Source organism: Onychostoma macrolepis, chromosome 09 (assembly GCF_012432095.1).
Source record: "Onychostoma macrolepis isolate SWU-2019 chromosome 09, ASM1243209v1, whole genome shotgun sequence".
In the NCBI taxonomy this organism is placed as follows: Eukaryota; Metazoa; Chordata; class Actinopteri; order Cypriniformes; family Cyprinidae; genus Onychostoma; species Onychostoma macrolepis.
This window is the reverse complement of record NC_081163.1, coordinates 8,277,797-8,304,412: the sequence shown is the minus strand read 5'-3', so window position 1 is coordinate 8,304,412 and position 26,616 is coordinate 8,277,797. Positions and strand designations below refer to the sequence as shown.

Here is a 26,616-nt window from a genome sequence, read left to right as displayed (position 1 = left end):
CATAGACCAACTCAAACCTAGTCTAAAGTCTAATATATATTTGTTATTTAAAGAGCGCATTCATAGAAAATGCGCCTCTGGGCGGGTCCACAACGCGCGTTAATTGCGTTAAATATTTTTTTACGCGTTAAAGGTCCCATGACATGCTGCTTTTTGGATGCTTTTATATAGGCCTAAGTGGTCCCTAGTACTGTATCTGAAGTCTGTTTCCCCGAAATTCAGCCTTGGTGCAGAATTTCAGCCACTGCGAGCCAGTCCCACAATGAGCTTTCCTTAGGACGTGCCATTTCTGTGTCTGTAGCTTTAAATGCTAATGAGGAGGAGAGAGGCGGGGCAAGGTGGAGGGTGGGTGTGTGGCCTTAACCAGCTTGTGCTACCATGCGCTAATGTTGACAGTGGATGTATCGCAACCACTGTTTGAAGAATTTATCTTCCAGAATCTGGCAGTAAGTTTTAGGAGCTCATTTTTAATCAATCCTGCAAGACAGACTTTTCAGGATAGGAGATGAACTAAAATGAGCTCCCAAAACTTACTGCCAGATTCTGGAAGATAAATTCTTCAAACAGTGGTACAAGAGGATGTGATGCTGGTCCTTCAAGAGTCACTTATCTGTCCATAAATCCTATACAAAATCAGTCTTCATGTATTTCACAACACTTCAGCATGTTATTCTTATTAAGTGAGGGCCATTTTAAAGAATTTTTTACCCAAGCAAAGTCTCTGAGAACCTGACACCTTGTAATTCTGGAGACTCCAGGAAGGTTGCAGTTCTGGAAAATGATGGCGCTGGAGACTAAATAGTTCCTGATGGTTTCTCACCTAATTCTTCACCTTAATTCTTAATTCTTTTGCAGTTAACATGTGTCTTTTCCTCTCCATCTGTTTTTTCTGACCTTGCTGACCCAATGAGCATTTCGCTGCCCAGTGGTCATGCCTTAACTTTGCTAATTCTATTATTGCATTAGCATTGCATCCTTCTCATGGGCATTTAATAATTTTTTTAAGTTTTATTCTTGAGTTCAATCTCTTTTTTGGCTCATTTTATCTGTAAAGGAAAACCTGCCTAATAATTCTGCACACCTGAAATAAGAAGTTTCTGACTATCAGCCTTCATGGACAATTATATATCACTTATAAATTATTAAATACAAAATCAATAGTAGTTATTAAGATTGATGTGGTTTGGAATTGGTAAAATGTTCTTGGAAAAAAAATATGACCAGAATATCAACTTACCTAATAATTCTGCACACACTGTATACATTTCTTAGCTAGTTGCAATGCATTGTGAGATTGCCTTAATCGCCCAAGGATATGAGCCATTGGCCTAAAAGAAAGAATCTTAGAAATCAGAATATGCTACCTACCTTTCTGAACAGCCTTCATTTGGGAAGTTGTTTTGCTCCCTATTTAACCAAGATTTGGGACGGCAAAACAGCAAATCGTTTGAAATCACAGGCAAACATTCACACATTTTTTGCACACATTGTGTGTGCTTATGTTTAAACCATGTCTAATGCATCTAATATGCCTAATGCATCAAATCTCTCACCAATGACTCCTCAGTTGTAGGTCTTTTGCATGCTCATGTTTTGACCTTGGTTGTTTTCTGCAGCTCCTGTGGAGACTATGAGCTGTGAGCAGCTGTAAGACATCTTGGCAGCCTGGTTTTATCATGTACTTTATAAGCTGTGGTCTTCTTTTCCCTTATTGCCAGCCAGAGCTATGTGCCTCATTACTGCCCTCTTCATCTGTCAGAGCTCTTCCGCTGTTTGGGATAAAAGACTGTGATTGATGATAATCATTCTGTTCATGTGACCTTGCTAGTCTAGCAACATGGCACGTGTTCACTCCATGTTTTGTTTTGTTTTGGTGTATTGCAATCCAGGCTCATTGTAAAAATGTGCCTGCGATGACATTTCTGCAAAATTATATAACATTGCTTCTTGCTCCTTTTGCAACTCTTTCAAAGTGAAATGTCCAGTGAATTGCACATTAATTAACAATTGTGAATTAACAAACCTGAAATAAAAATGCAGTTGCTGAAGCAACCATGCCATTTTAGCTAGCATAGACAAGTCTTTGAGAGGTTTTATTGTTACTCATGTTTCACTGGTCTTGTAGCCAAGTGCTCTGTATCACAAGTGCAATGCTGTACAAGGTGAGTTAACAAGCAAGTTTACTATGTCAGAAAAGACATATTTTGTGCTGGTCATGTTATGCAAATGTCAAAATTTATTCATTAACAAAAAGGGTCATAACATGGTATAGTGCACGGAACCACATTAATATAAGAGTTTATAAAATTATAATCTGTTTTGTAATCATAATTTGTGTGAAAAGGAATAAAAGTTGTGTTTTACTGCCACTAGTGATCATTTCAGCTGGAAACTGCAGTGAATTGTATGTATAGGTATATTTTTGGACAGAAATGTTGTTAGAGTCATGTTTTTTCAATGAGACTTGGTTGGTTTATTACGTGTCTGATAAAAAAAAAATAAAAAAAAAATCTATGCAGTTACAATGTAAGTAGAAGCACCATAAAAGTAGTCTTCTGTGTTATTTTCCATGTATTTACAAGTCAAACAATGCAGCTTGGAATTATAGATGTATGGTCACAAGTGTGGCTCATTCTATAAGAATTTAAAATCAGAACATTTACTACACCACTTTTACTACACCACTTTATGACATACATGGAAATCTACTTAAGGGCTAATTCAATATACACAAGCAAGCATTGTGCAATCAAATCTTCAACGCCAAGAGGGTTTCCATTATTTTTGTCTTTCTCAGTCTCTTTGTCTTTCATTTCTCAGTCTCATTTTATGTATTGATTTCAGTTTCATGCAGTCTGTCCTTGCTTGTCTTTGTAGTTTATGCCTGAGCATTTTGAAGAATACATTATAATGAACAGAGTGCCCATCTTCCATGTTGTTTGTTGTTAAGCCTTAATCCTGTAGCCTATCTCACCCCAAATGTAGACCCTTTGGAGAAAAAGTGGGAGGCTCTGCATAGATGAAATTATCGTAATGTCATATAATATCAGTTGGATTATTAAAAACAGTCATTTTCAGTTGAGGTCTGTGGTACCGTGAAAATGTTTCACACCAGTCTTGGATCCTGATCCATCGATGGTGATCGTAATCTAAAGAAGCTCAAATCCCCAGTAATTTTTTGGAAATGGTGTTTCAGCCCCCCACACACCACTTTTTGTTAATTTTCAGCTAATCTAAAACCTCTTTTCTCTGTGGTATTGAAGCATCACTGTCAAGCATTTGTTTGTAAGCAGTAATTTCATCTATGCAAATCAAAGATATATGGGATATGTTGTCAGTTCTGGTCTTTTTGACTGAATGTTACTGTTGTTTACTACTTTGTCATTTAGTTGGCACTTTTATCCAAAGTGTCTTGCAGTACATAGACAGCAGCCTTGGGTTAAGTGTCTTTCTCAAGGGCACAGTGGAGATAGTTTATTGATCGTCCCTTTTGGGGTTTGAATCTACAACCTTTCAGTTACCACCTTAGCATTGACTTCCAGTGTGTGTGAACAATGTATAGATGCTTAAAACCTCCAACAGAAGTTTATCAAGTATGTAATTATTTTCCACTAGGCATAGTCTATAATTAATCTAATTACCACTCTATTTAATCTAAATTTAATCAGAACAACTAATTTCCTCAAGGAAATAAAGGTTTTCTAACTAAATTGGTATTCAATTTGTGAGATATTGCATGTTATTTGTGCAATTCATTGCCTTAGAAAATCGGTTTTATAAGAGAGCCCCTAGCAGAAAATACATCAAAGGGCTTTTATAATGCAATATATTCCAGGTCTTTCCTTTGACAATAGGATTACTTTCATCTATGGATATAGTTATGAGTTTTTGTCAAGGCTGTTTTCGTAATATGGTCATTTTAATCTCCCTCTCCCCTATATATATATATATATATGTATGTGTGTAACTTTAATATCACAAGACTGATATTAAGGGTAGCGTTACTGCCACAGAAAATGGCAGCGATGGTTTTTCTCCATATATTCTGTGACACGCTGTACACAAGATAAAGGTCTTGAAGGGTAGCACCTTCTTTTTTTTCCTCTATTCTTATCACCAACTCCCATTGAGAGCACAAACATCTAAGCTAAGAAAATGTATACGTGGCTGATGAGCATGTAAAACAAAACAAAAAATATTATAGCTGCACACGTCTGAGTGATCAATTTGCACCAGTTAATATATTGGGTCGCCAGTCCACTATATGTGAGAAATAGCTGTAATTTCAGCTTTATTAGGCTATGATTAGTAATAGACCTATTTTCTGGTTGGATAATGTTCTGCTCACATCAAAAGGAATGGAGGGAGGACTGCAGACAGTGATTGATAGATGCATTTAAATGGCTTTCCAGTTTCAATGGCTCAATCACCAATAGCTTTTGAAAGTATAGCCTGTTCTTGCTTAGTGTTTGTACTGTTAATTTAGCATACTTTCAATTCATAGAGACTGGAGTAGTTTTGGAATCATTGCAAAATAAAGCTGAATGCTTTTTTCTTGTTTTTCACTGAATGTCCTGCTGTGAACAAGCACAGGCTTAGTTGATTTACTGTAACTACACAGGAAATACTGTGTTTCCCCACGAACCATTATTACTGACGCACAACCCGATAAACGCTGGACATAGTCTGCGTCCTGTTTTTTACAGTCTATGCCTGCGTCCCAATGTGCACACTATTCATGCTAAATTCTATGTGATAGTCAATAGGCTTGTTTGAGATGCGCCTCGCCTCGCCTGAAATGTAGGTGAGAGTAGGCGGCTGCAGTGAGGGGAGGAGTGAAATAAGCGCAGTCAAGACGGACAGTTCTGCCCCCTCGAAGTGGAACAGATACCTATGAGATCAAAGGCGGATATCGCGTTATTCTCACTCATATGCTGTGCTGCTGATAAACATGATATAATTTCAGTTCTGTTACTTTTATATGAAGATAAAAATGATGAACTAGATAAAGTGCTTGCTATTTAATTCCATACGAAAGGCGTATTTATCATCCATTTTTATTTTAATTCAAACATGTATTTTAGATTTTTATAGAAACTATGACAACAATCACATATCTCGCACAGAGATCGCACTGTCATAGCGTTTGGGAATATTCATGCACAATTTAAATGCATAGCATGAAATCAGATTTAAAAAAATAAAACATTTTAGAAGAGAACGCAGCATCACGATTGTCTGAACCAAGGAGCATTAAGCTGTGTCGTAAGCTCTCTTATCACTCTCGCGGTACTTTGATATCATACATTGATCATTCTGCGCAGCGCCGCTTCAAGTCGAACACATCGGAGCAACATGAGGGCGTTTCGTTCCTGAATGAATCAACCGTTTAAATGATTCGGTTCAGTCGCAATGACTCACTTATTAACAGTAATTTGCTGCCACCTACTGGTGGTTTTAATTTCACATTTAAAGTATCTTTTCATTTTTCAAATAATTGTAAATATCAGTATTCAATGTTTCATGTTTAAAATAACAAAATATTATTTATGCATTTGTAACTGCAGGTTAAATGCATTCATGTCCCTCTGAGCTGAATTAAAAAGTGTAAATAGGCCTACATCCAAATGCCTCTTCAGATGCAGCTTCTGTGTTTCCTCTGCATTGCAAAGATGAATTTTGTTGATACTGATATCATTTGTTTGGTAACAACCCAAATGTCTTATTATTCTAATTGACTGATTAAATGTAAGAATTTGACTCAAAAGATGAAAAAAAAGGCTTTATAAAGATAATAATTTGTATATTAATAAATATTGAGGTTGCATAAGTATTCTAGGTTGAAAATAGATGTCAGGAAAAAATATTTTTTTTTTACAATTTGTCTTGTAGATAATTTGCTTTAAAATGGATAATTCAACTAAAACAACTGTTTGAAGGTATGTATGTATGTATTTATTTATTTTATGTGGCCATATCTTGCCTCACGTAGAGCAACATTGGTGATATATAAAAATAAATATTTTTTATGTAATAAATTCTAAATTCTAAGAAATATATATTATTTTTTTTTTACAGTTTTTGTGTGTGTGTTTTCATTATGTAATGTTATTTATTTATACTGAAAGAATTCCCTTTTTATCTTTGTTGTGATAAACTCATCTAGTTGAAATACTGAAATTTAAGTATGGTGTAATCAATAACGTGAATATGCCCCCTGTCTTTGTGCCTGTGGAATTTTCTTCCAGAGGACTCCCTGTCTGCTGTTCAGGGTTGAAGCCTGATTAATTCCATTCTGCTTCCTTGGAATTACTGCTCAACTTAACTTGACTCAGTTGACACATGAAATCAATTATTCTAACTGGGTCAGGCAGTAATGTAGCCCCTACCTCTGTTTCTATCCTCCCTCTTTCTCAGCACTCTAGACTTATTAGCTTTGGCTTTAAAAGAACAATAATGGAGTAGGGCCTCTTGGAATATTAAGGTTCAGGCTGATTTGTTTCCTTCTCAGGCTTAATCTTTGAAACTGTTTACAGTCAGAATCATCCGTAGTGTGCCTCTTTAAGGTAGCCCAGTGGGGGATATTTGTTTGGCTCTGCTGACCTCAGTTTTAATGAGCATTTGTAACTGGTTTAATGGATGGAAAGGTTGTGTCTGGTTCTTGGAAGCTTGTCTCCATCAGCTCCCAAAATTCATTCTGTTGCGGTCTCTGTGGCTGGTTTTGAGGCTCTTATCTGCCCATGGCAGAACATTGGCATTGAGGCTGTGGCGGAAATGTGGCTTGGAGCACTTAGTAGGGTTAAAGGGCTTTACCTCGGCCAGCATCCCTTTAGAGTCAGAACGCTGTTAGAATAAGGACATGTTTTCCATTTAAAACCTTGTAAAATTTGGAGGATTCTAACAAACCCTTTGCTTATTTCTTTAACCTTGTTTTCCAAGCGTGGTGCAAGTTTGGCACGTCTTCACATCACTGCTTTTAAAAGAAGCATGTGGCGTGTCCATCATTCACTGAATCCATTAGTTTACTTTCAGTGTTTGCAGGAAGCCTTGTCCATTGAAAAGGACTGAAGGACAATTTCCCTCTGTCCTAAATGCCAGTCACATTTCCCTCCCCTCTATAAGTATAGAAATTTTGATGTGCTGACATCTTCAAGTAGTATTAAAAAGCTCTTGAACATTCTGCTGGTGCGTTTGTGAAGACCTCAAACTACTTCATGGGAAGCAAATGAAGACAAACTGCCTGTCATATCCTGTGGGTCTTTTTTGCTGATGACAGCAGAAAGATCAATCTAACTAGAACAGTCCTCAGGACGGCACCTGTGTCATAGTGACGGCTTGTGCTTGATTCATACTCTCAGCCTTCACTCCTTTCGGTTTTTGCACCTTCTTGACTTGTTATCTGAACAATCTTTTTCATACATTTTTCATACAGGTCCTAGCATAACAAATTTCTGTGCAAAACATTTTCCATTCAAGAAGGGACTTATCAATAATTTGCACAGAAACTCCTTTTTGTTTTGCTTACATTTCACTTGCTCATCTTTATTCCAATGGCCTTTCATTTATACTGACCTGACCTAATAAATTAGATGCACATATTTTATATTTAGGAATGTGGTTGACCTTTAACACTAAGCTTCACAAATCACAATGGTGATTCTCTACTGCCATTTTTTTTGTAAAGTAAATTAGCTTAAGGTCACGTCTCAGCTAACTTCTATTATTGGCTGTATTTGATGTTGACCATGCTCAAGGCCATCCGGTTTTTCTGTCTATAAAACATTCTGCCCCCTGCCTGGAGGTTTTTCTGCATTTGAGGTGAATGTGTATGGTTTCACCAGATGTGGGGGGGAACGTTGGGTTTCTGTGGGCAGGAAGTCAAAATGGCCTTTTCACATTCCTCTGGGTTCTCACAGCATGTACACAGTGTTTTTTACTTAATATTTTGGGTGAATGCTAAATTTAAGACTAGGTTTGCTGTAATTGGCAGTACAGTCTGTCTCGGGGAAAGTGTTTATACCAAATTGTATGAAAAAAATGAATTGGTGCAACTCCTGAGGAGAATGTTCCAAGGATTGAAATGTGTGGAAGCAAAAAAAGGATTCTAGCTTCTTCCGTTAAAATACAGTCTAATGTTGACTACCTTCAAGTGTTTTAACAGAATCATCAGCAGCAGATCTCATTTCCTGTTTGCATACAGCAATGTGCTGCTTTTCGTCTGGAGTACTGTGGCATTTGTTGCTGACTAAGGCTACGGAGAGTTGTGAATCACTTATGGGAAAAATATATGGAAATGTTTTTTGCAAGTTGCCTGCTTTGCTCTCAAGACCATGAAATCCCATCTCACGCTTTATTAGCTGATGAAATCTTCTGTGTTCTTTGTGGTAATGTACTTTTTGACTGCAGCTTCTGGTAGTCACACAGCATCTTTACCTCCCATGGTTTCCAATCATGCTGCTTACTATCAAAGAAAGAAATTATTTGACTTACAGATGAATATGATCTTGCTTAGATGAGACCCGTTTACTCTGCTTTGTGTTGTAGGTTTCATGCACGTAGGCCCAGAGATATTTAGCTTCGCATTGCTTCGTGAAGGATTGACCATTTTCAGAATATTGTTTTGTTGTCTTCGTCCAGCACTACATTATTCTGTAGTGCTGGACTTATATTCTGTGTTTCTTTTGACCACTTGGAACCAGATTCTTCTTATCCTCTTTGCCTGTGATTTATTTTTCGGGACCCTTTGGGATAAACACTGAGCTAGTTTGTAGTTGGCAATGTTTGTCTGCACAACAGCCACAATATTTGATTTTCTTTTACACGTGTCTCAAGTGGTGTTGTTTTAGAGCTACTTCGTTGCATTAATAAGAGCATTATAAGTTATTTTTCATTACTTTGCTGAAGTGATTTTACTAGGTCTTGTCCATGGTGGCTAGGACAGTAGTAGAACTGGTTGTAGAATTGTTTGATTTTATGTATTTTGGATTGCAGTGACATGGAATCTGAAGCTGAATCATGTTCTGCATATTTGTCCCATAGGAAATGTGAGTCATTCTTCTCTTCTTCAATATGAAAAAAGTTTTGACCTATATCTGCCAACTCCACTGTCAGTAACAGAACTGGTGACACTTAAGACTTCCAGTTTTGACACTGATATTGTCTTTACTAGTGTCAGTTTCACCTATAAATATGTATAAAAGTCAAAATGATTTCAGTAAAGGCAATGGTCTATGATAAATCAGATGCCCATCGAGATGATCAAAAATGGCATTTCATATGTTGAAAGGTCTTTCTCATGTTTGCAGAGTAACTTCAGTTAGTTCCACTGCAAACTAACTCTAATTGGCAATTAGGTCTCCTCAGTGCAGTGTTTACAGATCTATATTCCTCTCTCATTAGTGTTAACTGTTTGAAACTGAAATGCTGCATATTACCATCTGTGGTCTAGACAGAGGTGTGTGTGTGTGCAAGGGAGAAAGAGGGTTAGACATTGGTGTGTTTTTCAATGCTCTAGGTTCACTTGATCATGATCCATCGGCTCTGTAGCCACGGGTACATTGGCTTTGACAGAGTGAGCTGGCTGTAATTCAGTTTTTACAGATATAGAGCAGGAGCCTCTGATTCTCTCGCTGATGGACCACGTTATGCGACCTTGCAGGGCAGAGAGAGGTAATCATGGGATGTGAGAGGCTACATTTTGAGGGCTGTCAGACTGTATGTTGGATAGAGGAAACATCCAGGTTTTTTTTCTGATGTATTTAAAAAATACAAACAAACTTTTATGAAATTTAGTATATAATTAACTGTGCAATACAGAAGTGTATAATATCTTTAATGTTTTTTAAAGAGGTCTCAAATGCTTACTAAGGCTACATTTATGTGATCAAAAATACAGTAAAAAAGTTTTTATGTGAAATATATGATCTTAATATATTTATAAATATAATTTATTCCCATGATTGCCAAGCTGAATTTTCAGCAGCCGTTACACAAGTCTTCAGTGTCAGAAATCATTAATTTGGTGCACAAGAAATCGTTCCAACCAAACCATGATTTTTCAGGATTATTTGATAAAGTTCAAATTAACAGCATTTATTCAAATTAGAATGTCCTTACTGTCAGTCTAATGTATCATTGTTTCTGTTCAAAACTATATTCTATAAACTAAAATCAGCTTATCTAAGTACTGTATAATTTCTCAAGTATAATCAATTAAGTGTAGTACTTTAGCACTTTTTACTCTTCTTCTCCTGTCTGCCTGTTGCATATCCACACACAGGTGACTTTAAAAGCCTAAATGTTTTCTTAAAGAAGCCACATCAGTGTCAGCAGTTCAAAGCAAACATATACAGTGGGACAAAAAAGTATTTAGTCAGCCACCAATTGTGCAAGTTCTCCCACTTAAAAAGATGAGAGAGGCCTGTAATTTTCATCATAAGTATACCTCAACTATGAGAGACAAAATGAGAAAAAAAATCCAGAAAATCACATTGTAGGATTTTTAAAGAATTAATTGGTAAATTCCTCTGTAAAATAAGTATTTGGTCACCTACAAACAAGCAAGACTTCTGGCTCTCACAGACCTGTAACTTCTTCTTTAAGAGGCTCCTCTGTCCTCCACTCGTTACCTGTATTAATGGCATCTGTTTGAACTCGTTATCAGTATAAAAGACACCTGTCCACAGCCTCAAACAGTCCAACTCCAAACTCCACCATGGCCAAGACCAAAGAGCTGTCAAAGGACACCAGAAACAAAATTGTAGACCTGCACCAGGCTGGGAAGACTGAATCTGCAATAGGTAAGCAGCTTGGTGTGAAGAAATCAACTGTGGGAGCAATTATTAGAAAATGGAAGACATACAAGACCACTGATAATCTCCCTCGATCTGGGGCTCCACGCAAGATCTCACCCCGTGGGGTCAAAATTATCACAAGAACTGTGAGCAAAAATCCCAGAACCACACGGGGGGACCTAGTGAATGACCTGCAGAGAGCTGGGACCAAAGTAACAAAGGCTACCATCAGTAACACATTGCGCCGCCAGGGACTCCAATCCTGCAGTGCCAGACGTGTCCCCCTGTTTAAGCCAGTACATGTCCGGGCCTGTCTGAAGTTTGCTAGAGAGCATTTGGATGATCCAGAAGAGGATTGCAAGTTGAGTTTTTACTTTTTGGTAAAAACTCAACTTGTCATGTTTGGAGGAGAAAGAATGCTGAGTTGCATCCAAAGAACACCATACCTACTGTGAAGCATGGGGGTGGAAACCTCATGCTTTGGGGCTGTTTTTCTGCAAAGGGACCAGGACGACTGATCCGTGTAAACGAAAGAATGAATGGGGCCATGTATCGTGAGATTTTGAGTGAAAACCTCCTTCCATCAGCAAGGGCATTGAAGATGAAACGTGGCTGGGTCTTTCAGCATGACAATGATCCCAAACACACCGCCCGGGCAACGAAGGAGTGGCTCCATAAGAAGCATTTCAAGGTCCTGGAGTGGCCTAGCCAGTCTCCAGATCTCAACCCCATCGAAAAGTTGAAAGTCCGTGTTGCCCAGCGACAGCCCCAAAACATTACTGCTCTAGAGGAGATCTGCATGGAGGAATGGGCCAAAATACCAGCAACAGTGTGTGAAAACGTTTGACGAAAACGTTTGACCTCTGTAATTGCCAACAAAGGGTATATAACAAAGTATTGAGATGAAATTTTGTTATTGACCAAATGCTTATTTTCCACCATAATTTGCAAATAAATTCTTTAAAAATCCTAAAATGTGATTTTCTGGATTTTCTTTTCTCATTTTGTCTCTCATAGTTGAGGTATACATATGATGAAAATTACAGGCCTCTCATCTTTTTAAGTGGGAGAACTTGCACAATTGGTGGCCGACTAAATACTTTTTTGCCCCACTGTATGTGTATATATATATACTGTATTGAGTGTGTGCTATTTGAATTGAATGGATAAGGACTTCATTTCCAGCTAGCTATAGTTGAAATGGGCAGATAGGTCAGCTCAATTTTCTCAGCTCTAAGCTGCAACAATTTGTAAGTGTATCATTGAGACCGAATCCCACATTTCCTGCTCAAGATCCACTGGTGGTTGTAAACACATGTTCTGTCTTGAAGTGCAGCTGAGGCTTTTGCTAAAAGATCATCATGTGGTTACTCTAGAAAGCCATGCTTTGTTGGTTTAGGTGAATGACCTAGGGATGTGGGGAAAAAAATTGTTCAAATGACCCCTACAGTAATACTTCTGTGTAAACATAAGCACTCTAGCTCATCTAGCACTGAGCATATATCTGAAGTGTTGTGTTCATGTGTATTTCTGAAGCAGGATACAAAAGTAACATGCTCAAGTGCCAAATACAAGTAAAAATTGGGACTGCAATTTAATTAAAGGGTTTTAAAATGAATTATAAGCATGGTAGTCTGAACTTCACAGATGTACTTTTTTGAGAGATGCAGTTTCACAGAAAGAAAGAGGGACTTGGTGCTGCAAGAGAAAACAAATCACCGTTACTGTTTTTCAACATATGTGCAAGGACAAAACCAAAAAGCAGATAGGAAATATCGAACTAATTTTTTTTTTTTTTTTATTCACTCACCATTATTAGCTGTGGCAAAATGTTAACTTTGGAACTTGCACTTGCGAGATTGGGATTCCTCACCTGCAGTTTGATATTCATCTATAGACCCTTTTTGTGCCAACGTCACGATTATGTCACAGTGCTAGCTTGAGGCAAAACAAAGGGAAAACTGGAGGCAGCCCATTCAAACTAGCACAGATTCGGCTACATAAGGAGCTTAAAATATCATCTTGTTGTGATGTTGGGTGCCAGAATCGACATAGTACAGGCTCCAATTGGAAATTTACATGCTGCCACCGCCAGACAAAAAAAAAACGACAACAGTTGTGGTTAAACGCGATAAAACGATCGAGCGGACTGGACAGAAACGATTGTCAAAAATGCTCGCGTTTGCAGCACACATTTCTTATCAGAAAAGGTTAAATAAAGTATTGTCTTTTGTTGTTATGGATTATGGTTTGTGTTACGTGTCTAAAGATTTCTTGCATCTCACGACTATGTCATGTATGGAATAATGTGTGCATGTGTGTAAAATAACAAACTGACGAAATATGCTTAATCATCTGTAATATACATTGTTGTGATTGATAGTGGCTGGAATTTCTAAGAACTTGGTTAGAAAGAATCAAACTTAGAATCAAAATTAGTTTCTGGAATTTTTATTTCTAGAAAATATTCACATCTTATTTTAAATGTACTGTACGTAAAGTTTTGTAAAGGTACTGTAATGTCACCGTAAACATAACATACATCATTTACAGGATGTATATACTTTAAAATAACAATTTGGCCATTACATGATACATACATCTTCAAGTAATATATCCATCACATTGAATGTTTAACTTACTTTTTGTATTTTGGCCCAGTTACTCTCATGTAGCTGTAAAAATAGTTGCCTGCTGAAACTGAAATGTATACACATCTTCATGACTAGATAGACACAGGTAAGTTTCTCTTTACTACACATTAGGTTTCTCTATAGATGGGAGTCACTCAACCGGAGGTAATCCTGTCAGATCGTCCATCCTTTGAGTGAATACAGGGGCCAGTTACATAAACTTATCCACCATGTTAAGACTGTGTCTTAAGAACTAGTTTGACCAACTAGCAGTTGCCAAGGGGTAATCAGTCTTACTTTTCCAATACAAATAAGACCAATCTACCTTTTCATAACTGAATTTAAAAAGTTATGACCAGTCTTGAAGAAAAAAAATTAGGTGACTAACTTTTTAAGACTAGTCTAAACAGTTTATGCAACTGGCCCCAGGTTGGCCGATTTGGTTTCGTCCATTAAAGTTAACTTATTTAAATAACAATCACGGTCCTGCACAGTGAGTGATCTTACATATGCAGGTCAAATCGAATTTTCTCCACAAATTGTTAAAAAAAAAGCTAACAAACTTCACAGTTAGCGTTAGTGAAGCAGTCAGGGGAATCTTTCTGCCTCCACCTAAGCTCCGCCCACAGAAAAACGTCACAATGTTTACTAACAGAAAAAGGGTCTATAGGTACTCTCTAATTATGAAGCACTCAAAACGTTTCTGCAGCAAAATGGCTCTGAATTTCTTAAATGATTTATTCATTGTTCCTTTGTCATTTTTAGTCTTCTTTTTACGTGAAGCAGCACTAGTCATTATAGAAACATATCAAGAGACATCAGTAGACTCTGGCCTTTCAAGCTGTTCTGAATAAATTCTGGTGAACTAACTTAAACCTTAAATTATTGAAAAGTGTAGACCATCTTTTCTTTGCTCATTTCACCTATTGTATGACAACAAGCTCTGGTATATTTATTATAATTGTTTCTGCGTTGGTTGCCTCTGCTTCTTGAATCAGAGAGAAATGTCAACAGCTGACCTATTGAAAAATTCTCTGTTGCTCGAACTCAGTGTTGTGCTATTAGTTGATGGTATGTTTGTCTTGAAATGTTCTTCTCTAACTATAGCTCATAAAGACCTGTTTATCCCAATTAATGAAGAAAACCACTGATTTGAAATGCTTTAGGAGGCAGCAAATAGTGCTCAAATTATTTTGCTGTTAAAAATAAGCAGGCAAGTGGGAGCCAAGTGATTCAGAACTACCACTGGTGCCCCCTCAAAAACAAGTTGAGAACTTGTCAGTGATGCCTTAAAATACTCCCTACATAGGCAGCTCACTAGGAATTTTGGAATAGTGCTGCTTTTTGAATAACGTTTTTGTGCTATGATCAGATACAGATGCAAATACATTCTTGGCAAAGGAAGACTGGGGTAAAGCAAAAATAGAAATGCAAAGACTTTTACTTTACCTAACTTCCGACCTTAACAAGATTGCGCTCCTCTTTCTCCCAGCCAAGATATGCTCACCCACTCTGTTTCTTTTCATCTTCTGCAAGTCAATGTATCTACATACATAAACTCTATCAGTCTCTGTTCACATTTGAGTTAGCAGGTTTGGGCAAGTTATTTAAAATGCATCTCAATATCTATATCTGTTTTTATATTTTATACTAAAATTACACTGGTAACGCTTTAGGTTACAACCCGCAACATACTGCCTAAGTAAGCAGAATTTACAGTGTAACTTTTTTGCAATTATAGTGTACCTATTCAGTACCTCCGTGTAAGTATAAGGAAATAATACGTGAAGTTTGGGGAATAAAGGGGCAAAAAAATTCTACTGTAAGTATTTTGAAACTAAGTGGTACCTATTCTAATATTATGTGGTATGTAGGTTATACAACAATCTTATTTGCAAGCGATTTAGTAAAAACGTACACTGTGTAGGCCTACTTTTTAAACAGGCTAGGTTATTGTTTCAATCCAAATGCTCGGTTGAGACTGTTGCGTTAGGAAGCTGATTTTACCCAATTTGGGTTGATATAAGTAATAAAAGTAACCCGACGGTCCTGGGTTAGGTTACAGTGTTGCCAAGTCCGCAACAAGTCCGAAACCCGATTGGGCTAGTTTAGCAAATGAGCGGGGGGTGTTGTGAAAACCTGGCAACCCTGGTTAGGAATGTGGAGGTTCAAACGCGAACGGTTCTGTGTGCATCGAAATCCGTGTCTGCAGTGCTGAGGATGAAAACGTGGAAAATAGGGAAAAAAAATAATCGAAGCGCAGACTAGGGACAACTTTGAAACTGTGTTCGATTAAAACTGGAGCAGTGAATGTGCTGATCGGGAACTGGAAACAGTCTATCCATGTTTGCGGCGCTCATGACAGGAATATGTGTCGAAAATACAAGAAAACTAATAGAAGCGAAGAAGAGAGAGATTTTTGAAAATGACTGGAATGTGTTCTTTTAAAACTGGAGAGTTTTGTCCGAGTATGTTCTCTCAACATTGAGCAGTAAAGCCGGGAACTGAAGTAGTCAAAATGGTGCTTGAGGACGTGGATCACAACGTTAAAATCAAAGATGGTAAAATCCTGTCAGTTTGCTATAATACATAGTTTAATATTGACTTTCAGTGTTTATTACTGTATGTTTATTGACGTGATGGTTTGGCCATAATAGTTTCACTTTGTCAGTGGGTGAAAAACATGAACAATTTGAACAAAATCTAATCAAATTGAACTTGATTTGGTTTAACTGTATAAGTATGGAGTTGCTTTGCTTTTTCTGAACTGATGTAATACATTTTTATCTTTTATTATCTGTTGCCTGTGTTGTTACTGTTGTCATATTGTGTGTGATTTTCATTTAAAAACCCAAATTTCAAATAATATTTGAATTAAATAAAACAGTCACCATGTTTATTGATATATTACCTGATGCATGACCTACTGTATAAACAATCGTTTTAGAGCAATTTGTTGTAGCTACTTACCCTGTAACTACATGGAACAAGGAGGTAACAGAGCACCACTTTTAATTTACTGCCCGCAAATGTTGTAATTACCTTGTAACTACATGGAATAAGGGGGGAACAAGCACCACTTTAATTTACAGCCCGCAAATGTTGTATTTACCCTGTAACTACATGGAATAAGGAAGGAACAAGTTGGGCTTAAACACAGAACAAGTGTATATTTTGCACAGTAATTACAGAGAAAAATATTGGGATAGTTTTAATTGAATTGTTTGATGTCCAAACTAAATCCTTTTTTTTTTTTTTTTTTTTTTTTTTTGCTGTAAAAACATCACAGAATACATCCACTGAAATACAAATGTGTGTTTTTTTCTGCGAATAGCTGGAAAGAGGTAAGCTTGTTTTAAGCTGCATTGAACCTTGATGGTATATCATGGCAAGATATTTGGTGATAGTGTTGTTGTGAAGTTGCTGGTGTGACTCAGCTGAGATCGACGAATAAGCTTTCATAAGGTAAGCTGACTTTTTGAAAGAGTTGGTTGAGTAAATGATTCACTGACTCACTCATAAAGCCAGTCACTTGTTTTGTTCCTTAACATATCAGTAGGGTGACCACCTGGCAATAGATCTGTTGCGGGACAGTAGATGTGATTTTGCGGGACAATGCGGGACACGTGTAAGACAGATACATTTACTACTGTTATGCTATTTAAATACTGATTTACATTATGTCCATTGTCTTATGCGTCATTTTATGTTTCTGCCGGTGGATGCCCACACTCCAGGTTGCGCTTCTGGCAACATTATATCCAGGAGAGAGTATAAGTTTTGAGCACGCACACGTAGGCCTAATGTAAACACGTAGAGCACATCTGTTTTGTGTTCTGCAGCGGAGACATTTGTTGCACTCTCGCATTACAATAATGCATTCTGGACACTTGTCATTAAAATAACGCCAGAAACCACCTCAAACGAACTATTAAAATGAGAGGAAAGTCGTGTCTGAAAGCTGCAATTGTTTTTTTTTTTTTTTGTGCTTTTTTTTAATTAAAGGAGAATATTTTGTTTTTTCCATGTGCGCTCGACCATTTCAGTCGGTGGTGCTCGAGCACTTGAGGTCAAACATCCTTTGCACCGTCCACCCAGTCGTCATCAGCGGAAAACCCCCTCTCTACCACTGTCGGTTGGTTATTTTCACAGCTAGAACATGATGGCTGCGCAAATGGATTTTTAAATGCCAGTCACCGTTTTTAATGTATTTCTTATTTTGGTATTTCAATTTCTGGGATGGAAAAAAAAAATACAGAATACATAATTGAAATGCAGGACGCAGCTTACGTCTTGCGGGACGCGGGACAGAGCTCCCAATTTCGGGACTGTCCCGCAAAATGTGGGACGGGTGGTCACCCTACATATCAGTGTTTTTGAACGAATCTGTTGAATTAACGATTAAATGACTCATTCATAAAGACATCCACTTGTCACCACCTACTGGTGAAACGAGTCAGTAACAAAAAACAGTTTGTCTGGATTGCACAAACCCACACTTCTGTGAATTATTTATTTATTTATTTTTATTTTTTGGTAATGGTGGCACATATTAATAGTTGAGTAAAAGTTTGGAATTAATTCAACAAATTAACAGTTTACCATTTTTCATCACATTTACGTGTTTCTGCATTCATTATTAGTAGTTTCAGGTCAAATTGTTGTAGGGGTGCGCGATATGATGATTTTTGATCGTGGACGATAAAAATGTCTCCACGATCTGCTTTTGAGGAAATATCGTAGTATCGTGCTACAGCACACATTCTATCAGCTGCAGTTCTTATTCCTCCGTCTCAATATACTGTACATTATTCGGATCTGCTTTAAAGCCTTGCCGGTTAAATGTTTTATTCACGCGTCGGTCTGACGTACGCTTTTTCTGAGCCCGTACACCCGAAGCGCGCGTGCTAAAGCCTGTCAAAAAGCGCCTGATTACTGAACTAAGTTATCTTGTGCACTAATACTGTCAAAACACACAAGGTTTATGTATAGACTCCGTTGCTTATGTCTAAAATGAGTAAGTAAACAGCTGAGAGAAAACGGATGAGTGCCTGTATATTAGAAGCGTGCAGGTCTTAAAGGGGCAGTACTGAACATGCTGCCGACTGTCATTAAAGGGATAGTTCACCTTGAAGTTTAATTTCTGTCATTATTTACTAACTCGCATGTTGTCCCAAACCTGTATTAATTTCTTTCTTGTGCTGAACACAAAAGAAGATATTTTGAAGAATGTGGGTAACCAAATAGTATCTGGTCCACATTGACTTTTGATAGAAGGAAAAAAATACTATGGAAAGTCACTGGGGACCAGCAACTGTTTGGTTTTCCACGTTCCTCAAAATAGCATTTATGTTTAGCAGAAGAAACTCATTCAGGTTTAAAGAAACTTTTGAGCGAGTAAATGATGGTATACATATAAAACACTTTTTATTGTGGGGTTAATTATTCCTTCAATGTTAATAAAACACAAAGAGAAAAATCACTCAATACTCTTGACTGAAAAACGTTAATACAGTTGATTTAATAGAAATCAATCTATATAGTGTTTTATTTTTATATTTGTTGATTCAATTTCTTGAATGCTCCTGCTAAATACACCTATTGTACCTGAAAATAAAACACTGTTTTATTTGTATAGTATGTGTATTTGTAATGTGTATCTTTGTTCTCATTTTTTAATAACAAAGATAAAATAATGACAAAGATTTTTATCTTCGCCCACTTTGGCCTAAATATCCGCCATTCTTTTTTAATATTTTTGTTATCTTGAAAGGTTTTGCCTTTTATAATAGGGAAATTAGTCTGGCTGTAATGCTCAGACAACTTGCAAAATAGTAAAACCAACATGACAAAGAATCGTGATAAAATCGTGAATCGTGATTTTTCTTAAAAATATCGTGATATTATATTTTTGCCATATCACCCACCCCTACATTGTTGCTATTGCTTATGTTTGTTGTTTTTCCTTTACCCATCTGAAAGTGTTGTCAGATTTCCTAAAGACATGCATTTAATAGTCAACATTTCTTGCTAATGTCGACCAGGTGCTTGTAAGATTATGACTACTACTGCACTTCTTAAAACATATGTCCCAAACCACAGAATAAGTACTTTTACCTCACGAAATGGAAAATGCCAAAGTCTTAAACACATTACTTTCCCCTCCCCACATCTGTCCACACAAGGAGGAGGGGGCGAGATGATGGAAAGCAAAACAAATTTTTAGGATAATAAAGGAAAAGAATCCTTAAAAATATTCTCAGACCTGCTGATGCCAAGAGTAACACAACCCCACCCCACTCTGTTTCTTCTTGGGTATGAGAAGAGAGAGTGACTGTACTTTTCACCATCCATATGAGCTGTACATTTCCATGTCTGCTGTCTAAGTGTCTTGGTCATCTGTAACAGTTGTGACATTGAATAAGGCATAGGTGTCAGATTTCAGTGAGCATAACACCGTTAGCTGCCAAAGTCCACTGTCTTACACTCAAGTTGCTCTGTGGTTAAAGCATGAATCAGAATTTTTGTGGCTGATGTTTTTTTCTGTGGCGGAAACTTTTGTTTTCATGTGTTCAGCAAGTTTTCAGCGAGTTAATGTCCTTACTTGAGTTACTAACACCGAAGTCCTGCTAACACTGATACTTCTTTTTGGAGGTTTTGGAAGTATTCTTATAAGATGGTGTCAGTTGTGTATTCTAATATTGAAAAGAAAAATCTAAATGAAAAGAAAGCATCATGAACAGCAGTCAAATGTACAGTTTAGCGTTTATCATACAGAGATATTTGACTCTTCATCTCTGTGAATGGCCAATCGGAACCAAGTTTTCCAGAGATATAAATCTAAATATTTTCCCCCTACACAGCACTACTTGTTTCTGTCATTCTCTCTTCCTGTCTCTTTTTCTCTTGTTCTTTCTTTCAAGAGGTTCTCTCGCACTCATGAGACACCTCGTTTTGCTTGCAAACCCACCGCCCCTCTTACTTTAGTACTTCACATAACCCCATCTGGCCCACAGCTGAAAACTATTAAGCACTGCTGGAACTTCCTCCTTAGTATCCCAGCTTGTGTGAAAGCGAATAAGTCGCCCGGCTCTACAGTTCACCCATCTTTTCGCTTTCGTCTAAAGGCTCTCTCCACTGGTTTTCTGATTTGGTTCATCTTTGGCAGAAAACACTGGCTGGTGCTTTGGAAATCTCCTCTCATTACTGGTAAGAATGTTGGCCTTTTTATGTGGACAGGTCTGACAGAAAAGACAGGAGTATTTGGAGTATGGCTCCGAGCTCAGCGGAAAATAACAACTGATCCATGTAAGGAATGCCGAGGGTTGAATTAATAAACATTGTTTTAGAATGGTTGCTATTTGAGCTTAGTGAATAGGGTTCTGTTGGGAACAAAGGACAGTTTTATTTCATTCTGTTTTTCTCAGTGTAGTTGTGGTGGTGAAGCATAGTTATGTTGTAAATGCTGGCAGTGTTGACTCGGATATGGGTCATATCAGTGGAATGCTCATCAGCTTTGAACGGCCTTAACTTTTTTTTTTTTTTTTTTTGACAGTGTTTACATTTTTCTGTTCCTCCAAAGCTACTCCATGCATTTTGAGCATTTGAAAAGTTTAGATTTTTTTAAACAGAAATTCATAACAGAAATTCTTATGAGAACAATAGTCTGATTATTTGAATGTTTGGTGTCCTTCTTACCTTCAGTTCTTTGTTAAATAATATTTTATAAAGCATTTCTGAAAATATACATTTTAGATATAACTGCAATCTTTTAAAATTATTTAATAAAGTGTTTTGTTAGTAGATTACAATATTCAAAGAATCGCCATTTCCAGTCATTTCAGTGTTTTTCTTTTTTAAACATGTTTTTTTTTTCCTTCAAGAAATGATCCTCTTGTAGCTTCTGCTTTCAATGATTGTGAGAAATATTTAGTTTGAATACTCTTATAAATTACTTCTGTAAAGTGCATGTTAAAGTGTGCATGGGGTAAAACATGTCTTTTGATCTTCTCTGAAGCCATTTTTAGGGTTGCAAGTGTGAAGTACTGATATTATTATTGTCAGAATTATTATTACACTGTTTATCTCCCCTAAAATTGAATGTGCAGAACAAACTATAAATGGTAGAAATGTTCAATTTGCCACGAAGGCCTAAATTTAAGCCAGATCTCAGAAGTTGTGAGTTGGAATACTGGTGCTATTATAAATCTAAAAATGTGAAATTTTGTGTTTTATATTGAAACATCAGGGATACTTAGGTTTTTTGTATTCAGGGATTTATTGTCTCATGTTTTAGATATCTCTCTTACCCAAATTTGTTTCTGAATATAAATGTTTTCCAGCATATTGCATTTTTTAATTTTTTATTTTTTAATCAAGTTCTTCATCTGGTTTGTATTTGACAGACTTCAAAACATTGTAGTTCAGAGGGCCTTTATCAAAATGGCCTATTTCACTAAAAGTGCATTGATTTCTGAATGGAATATGTTGGTAAAATGACAGTAGTTATTGTTTTATAATATGAACAATTACTGCTATTTGAAACTATATTTTCACTTTAAATCCAGCAAAAAGGACCCAGGCAGTCTCAGTCAGATCTCAAATCTGAGCTACCATATAGCTTATCCACCCAACAGTTATAAATTGCTTTGGATTCTCTCAGACATGCCTAAGCTAGAGTTCACTTTGAAGATACTAAATATTATCAGCAGAACTTTGCAGCTCAGCATAAAGGAAGGTCTCAGGGTCTCCCCTGTGGGACAGAGTGACCAGCCAGGAAGTGATAAACGGAGAACAAACACAGCTGCTGTCAGTCAGGCAGGCAGACAGCACAGCCAGGTGTTTGCCAGGTGTGACTGGGCAGCAGATAATATTGCTTAGTGGAATAACTGGGAAAGAGTGGGCATTGTACCCAGAGAGATTTTTTTCACTCTGTGTGGAATGTTGTAATGAAATGGCCTGGGCGGTTTTACTCTGTGGAGCAAATGTGTTAATAGGTTAGGAAACATGTGCAATGTTGACCCTAAATATGACTCAGTTTATATATGTCAGCCCTTTTTCACAAGTTTTCTGAACTGTGACAGAACTCCTAATGATTTATGAATTCTTTCAAAGTTGTTTCAGTCCTTGGTCTCTTTAGGCTGCTGGCAGAGGTGACAAAAAAACTTGTGACTACACCTGCTCAGTCACTGATGTCTGCTGTCCTTGTACATTTGACTCTCCATGGCTCTTTATGACAGCTCAATTGCCTGTGAATAAAAAAATACAAGTACCTGCCTCCTGTTCAGCCCCTTGGCTTTTAAAGTTGGCAGTCTGTCATGCTGAAGCCTGTTTGCATTGCTCTCATGGGAGCCAACAAAACCTAAATGTGCCTGCAATACTTCTAACATTTTTTTGGTGCTTTTATTATAGATGTGAACTAATTAAGATACTCTGACCATCTAAAGGGAGGATTATTATTTTTTTTCATTTTCTTTTTATTATTAAATCATTTTTTAATATTTTTTTTATTGTGTAATAAATACAAAAATAATACAAATTATATATATTTATTTAATTACTTAATTAATCAATCAATCAATCATATTTTCTAAATAAACTCTTAATTTGTACATCAATTATGTATATTATATTATATATTAAGAAACATATTAAAAATTCATGTGTGCATATAAATATTGATGTATATGTATATTCATATTTTCTGACTAAAACTTTGAGGGCTCTTCACAGGGGTCTTGCAATAATTCAGATATGTTATGGCCCATCTGTCAAAGACAAAACAATTCTTAAGACAAAAACCCGCTATTGTGGATTTATGCCTCATTGGCTCAAACCAGTAAGCAGCTTGCATATTGTCATCATCATGCAAATTGTTCAAAGTGGCATGAATGATATGTTTAAGGTTTAAAGAAAGCATAAATGCATTGTTTTGTCATGAACCCTTAAATCACATTCTTCTGTGCCGAGATGTCATCCCAAAATACTATAATTTACTGCTTCCCTCCAGTGAAGCACCACACCCTTTACATGAAAACACACTGTAAAAAGCATAGGCATCACTGCTTACATTGCTTGTTTTGCTATGCGTTGTGTGAAAGGACTTCATGGTTATATTGAAATAGCATTTCATACAATAGGGTTTAAATGGAGCTCAGCATTTCCTCTTGGAATTGCACACAATCTGTTTTTCAACCTTTCATTGCTATCTTGACCATAATGTTTGAGAAGAGAGAACATTTTTGCTATACTACAATTTTGTAGTGGCTCAGTAAAAAAAAAAATAAAAGAAGAGAGTGCACTTTATACAGTGTTAACCTTGAACGTTTAACAATAATCTTACTAGCATGAAAGCTGCTTACTTATTCATAACAAGAATATAAAATGCTCTCTTGAGTCATGTACAGCATTAAAAAAGTGCTATACAAATAAACTTAAACCTCCAATTTTCCCATTGTCTCATTGCATTTTACTGTGAACATGATAAGGTCTACAGTCTCTACACAATAAATTCAGTGAAATCATGCAATGATAAACATGCCCAGGAAAGTTGTTCTGTATCTTGTTCAAGTTAACAAGACTGATAATTCACAGACAGGCAGTGGGAGTGATGAACTTATATTGAAGTCAATGTGAAGTTAAAGACATATTTGTCTGAAGAGCCTCTATGAAAAGCTTTTGTCCTCCCTGCATCAGGGAAATCAGTAATGTGCACATGGACCCCTTGGGGAGTTCTTGCGATCCGACAATACTATTGTAATATGTCTGCCCATTGGGCGGAATATTTGATTAGTTTGTTTCACGGCCTCTATAAGTCATTGGCTAAGCTTATCTCCTGATGTTTGACAATGCCTTAGAGGGAGAAGCTTAGGAACTATCATGCAGTGAAACGACATTCTATAGGACATCTTTCTAGTTTTATTTATTTATTTTTTTCTCTGTAGTGCCAGGCTTAAAGACCCAAATGAAATGAGTGCTGTTTTCTGTCCTGTCACATTGTTTTTCCCATTGAAACGGGATGTTTTGAGTGGTACTTGCAGCCACTTACAGTACACTTCATTTTCACCTGATGACATTGGAGGAAGGGAGCTTTTTACATTTCACTGGATAAAAAATCATATAAAGTTTATTCTAATGTTTAGGAGTGCATGATATCCTATGGCCTCAATAACATGGACTAAAAGCCACGCATGTCCAATTTTATTTTCAATCAATCTTAAACAATTTCAGTTGTGTTCAGCGTGTTATTTAAAAAATGCCACCTTTTCATTCATCTGTCACTGAGTTTTAGAAAACACACTGCATCTAACACCCTCAACAAATACACATTCAAATATTTTAACCATGCACGAAGGCCATATTTACACATACTATTTATAGTTTTGACTGTTAACCCTCCTACCTGCTGTAGTACTTTTGGTTTATCCCCAATAAATTTATGCAGAGATATTTGCTTTTAAAAGGGGTTATTTCTTGTGAACCCTATAACTTTTAACCCAGTAACATTTTGTGCAATAGCACACGCTAGGAGGCTTAACCTTAGAGGCAAATTCACAGGATTTTGTTTTTGAAGCATGTAGTGCTATTTTCAGACTGAAGTAAATTTCCATATGCGCTCTCATCCCGCCAGGTAGAGGTGGCACATTCCAGGAAATCGCAGCTGAGACGGAGCGTTTTCAAGCATGAACCGGGCATTTAACAGAAAAAAAGGTATGTGTGTTTCTAGCAGTTTTTGTCTTGCTTTGCACTCTTTCCTCTGTCTATCCATTCAGCTCAGAACCCAGAGGGCTGTCAAACGATTTGAAATTCATGTAAGCATATGAATAGCATGGTATTGTTTAATTAATAGCAATTATTTTTTGCATACAATAAAAACAATAAAAAGTCATTCAAAGACTTTTTGTGTGTATATGAAGGCATTGAACAGACAAAATGTATTATATATTGTTGATTTTATTTTCATATCATTGACCATAATAATGTGAATTACTCTGATGGTTAGAAATGTCTTACTGCAGAATTGAGTACAGATCAGAGATGAATTACTTTATGTACTTTCTTTTACATTATTTTATACATTGCATTTTTATTGCATTATTTTTGTTATAGTTATTCACATTAAATTACAGTGTTGAAATTTAGACAGTCCTAACCGAAACCCTTATAAAACTCTCTTGTTCAGACTCTCCCTTTCCATGCTCCTATCTGTCTGCCTGCATCTCTGTCTATCTCTAGCTCTCTTTGTTCCTCACCTAGTCTCTCCTCCCTTTCTGTCATTTCTCAATGGCTTGGAGCAGACAACCTGTCTGCCTCCAGAGGTCTGTTTTTTTCTCTATGTATTTACAACCACCTGTCCCACCCTTCTTTCCAAAATGAATTAATGGATCTTTGATGTGATAAACCCTACTGGCCAGTCTTAGATCCCAGATGGCAGGGAATGCATTGGTAATATTTCTGTGTTAGGAGCTCCTGTTGGCCTGTCTGGCTTGCTTTGAAGATATAGATTATAATCGCAAGTAGTGTCCAGTGCTGAGTCCCTCAGGATGGCAAATGATGTGATGCTTAGAGATATGTTCTCTGGTAAATGTAACACATATGGTTTTTATATGAATGAAAGATTACAGTATAAGTATGCCGAATATCATTTTTGAAGTACAAGTACTCTCTGCCATTACCTGTAACTGTGTTTTTATAAGTACATTATGGTTCAAGGGTAGCTTTTCTTATGTTTTAATGAACTGTTATCTAATATTAAAAGCATAAACACAATAGCTGATAACCAAGGCCGTGGATTTTTTTGTTTTTCATTTCAATTTGCAAACAAACCAGTTCATCATTGTATTGCATCATTGCATATGGCAGTATCTCTAGTGTACTACATTGAAGATTCACTTACAATTTGCTCATTTACCCAGAAAAAGTTGTAATCTGATTTCATAAAGAGTTTAGGCATAACGAAGTAATTATTTTGGCACTAAAAAGAGCAAAGCTCTTGCGGCCACAACACATTTCCCTCCATTGCGTTGTACGGATGTTCCCACTGTCACAATTGCCTCCTTTCTGGCGCACAGGACAGTGCTGTTGGACCGTGGAGAACACCAATAGCCCATCTGTCTGAAGGACAGCATTAAATTCTCCAACTAACACAAAAAGGTCTATCCAAGCCACTTATGAACAATAGCGACATTTAC

The 26,616-nt window shown here is 36.9% G+C and overlaps 1 protein-coding gene across 8 annotated transcripts in view; it reads left to right on the top strand.

The window, feature by feature from the left end:
* Positions 1 to 26,616, top strand: part of gulp1a (GULP PTB domain containing engulfment adaptor 1a) — a 68,443-nt gene that overhangs the window by 30,472 nt on the left and 11,355 nt on the right. For 5 of the 8 annotated variants that reach the window (XM_058786781.1, XM_058786780.1, XM_058786785.1 and 2 more), the window contains one exon: positions 25,056 to 25,135. In XM_058786781.1, coding sequence (XP_058642764.1) covers positions 25,108 to 25,135 — 28 coding nt within the window. In that variant the 5' untranslated portion in view covers positions 25,056 to 25,107. Of the gene's footprint in view, positions 1 to 20,358; positions 20,636 to 25,055; positions 25,136 to 26,616 lie in introns of those variants that run through there. The other 3 variants (XM_058786787.1, XM_058786784.1, XM_058786783.1) reach the window with 3 other exon arrangements.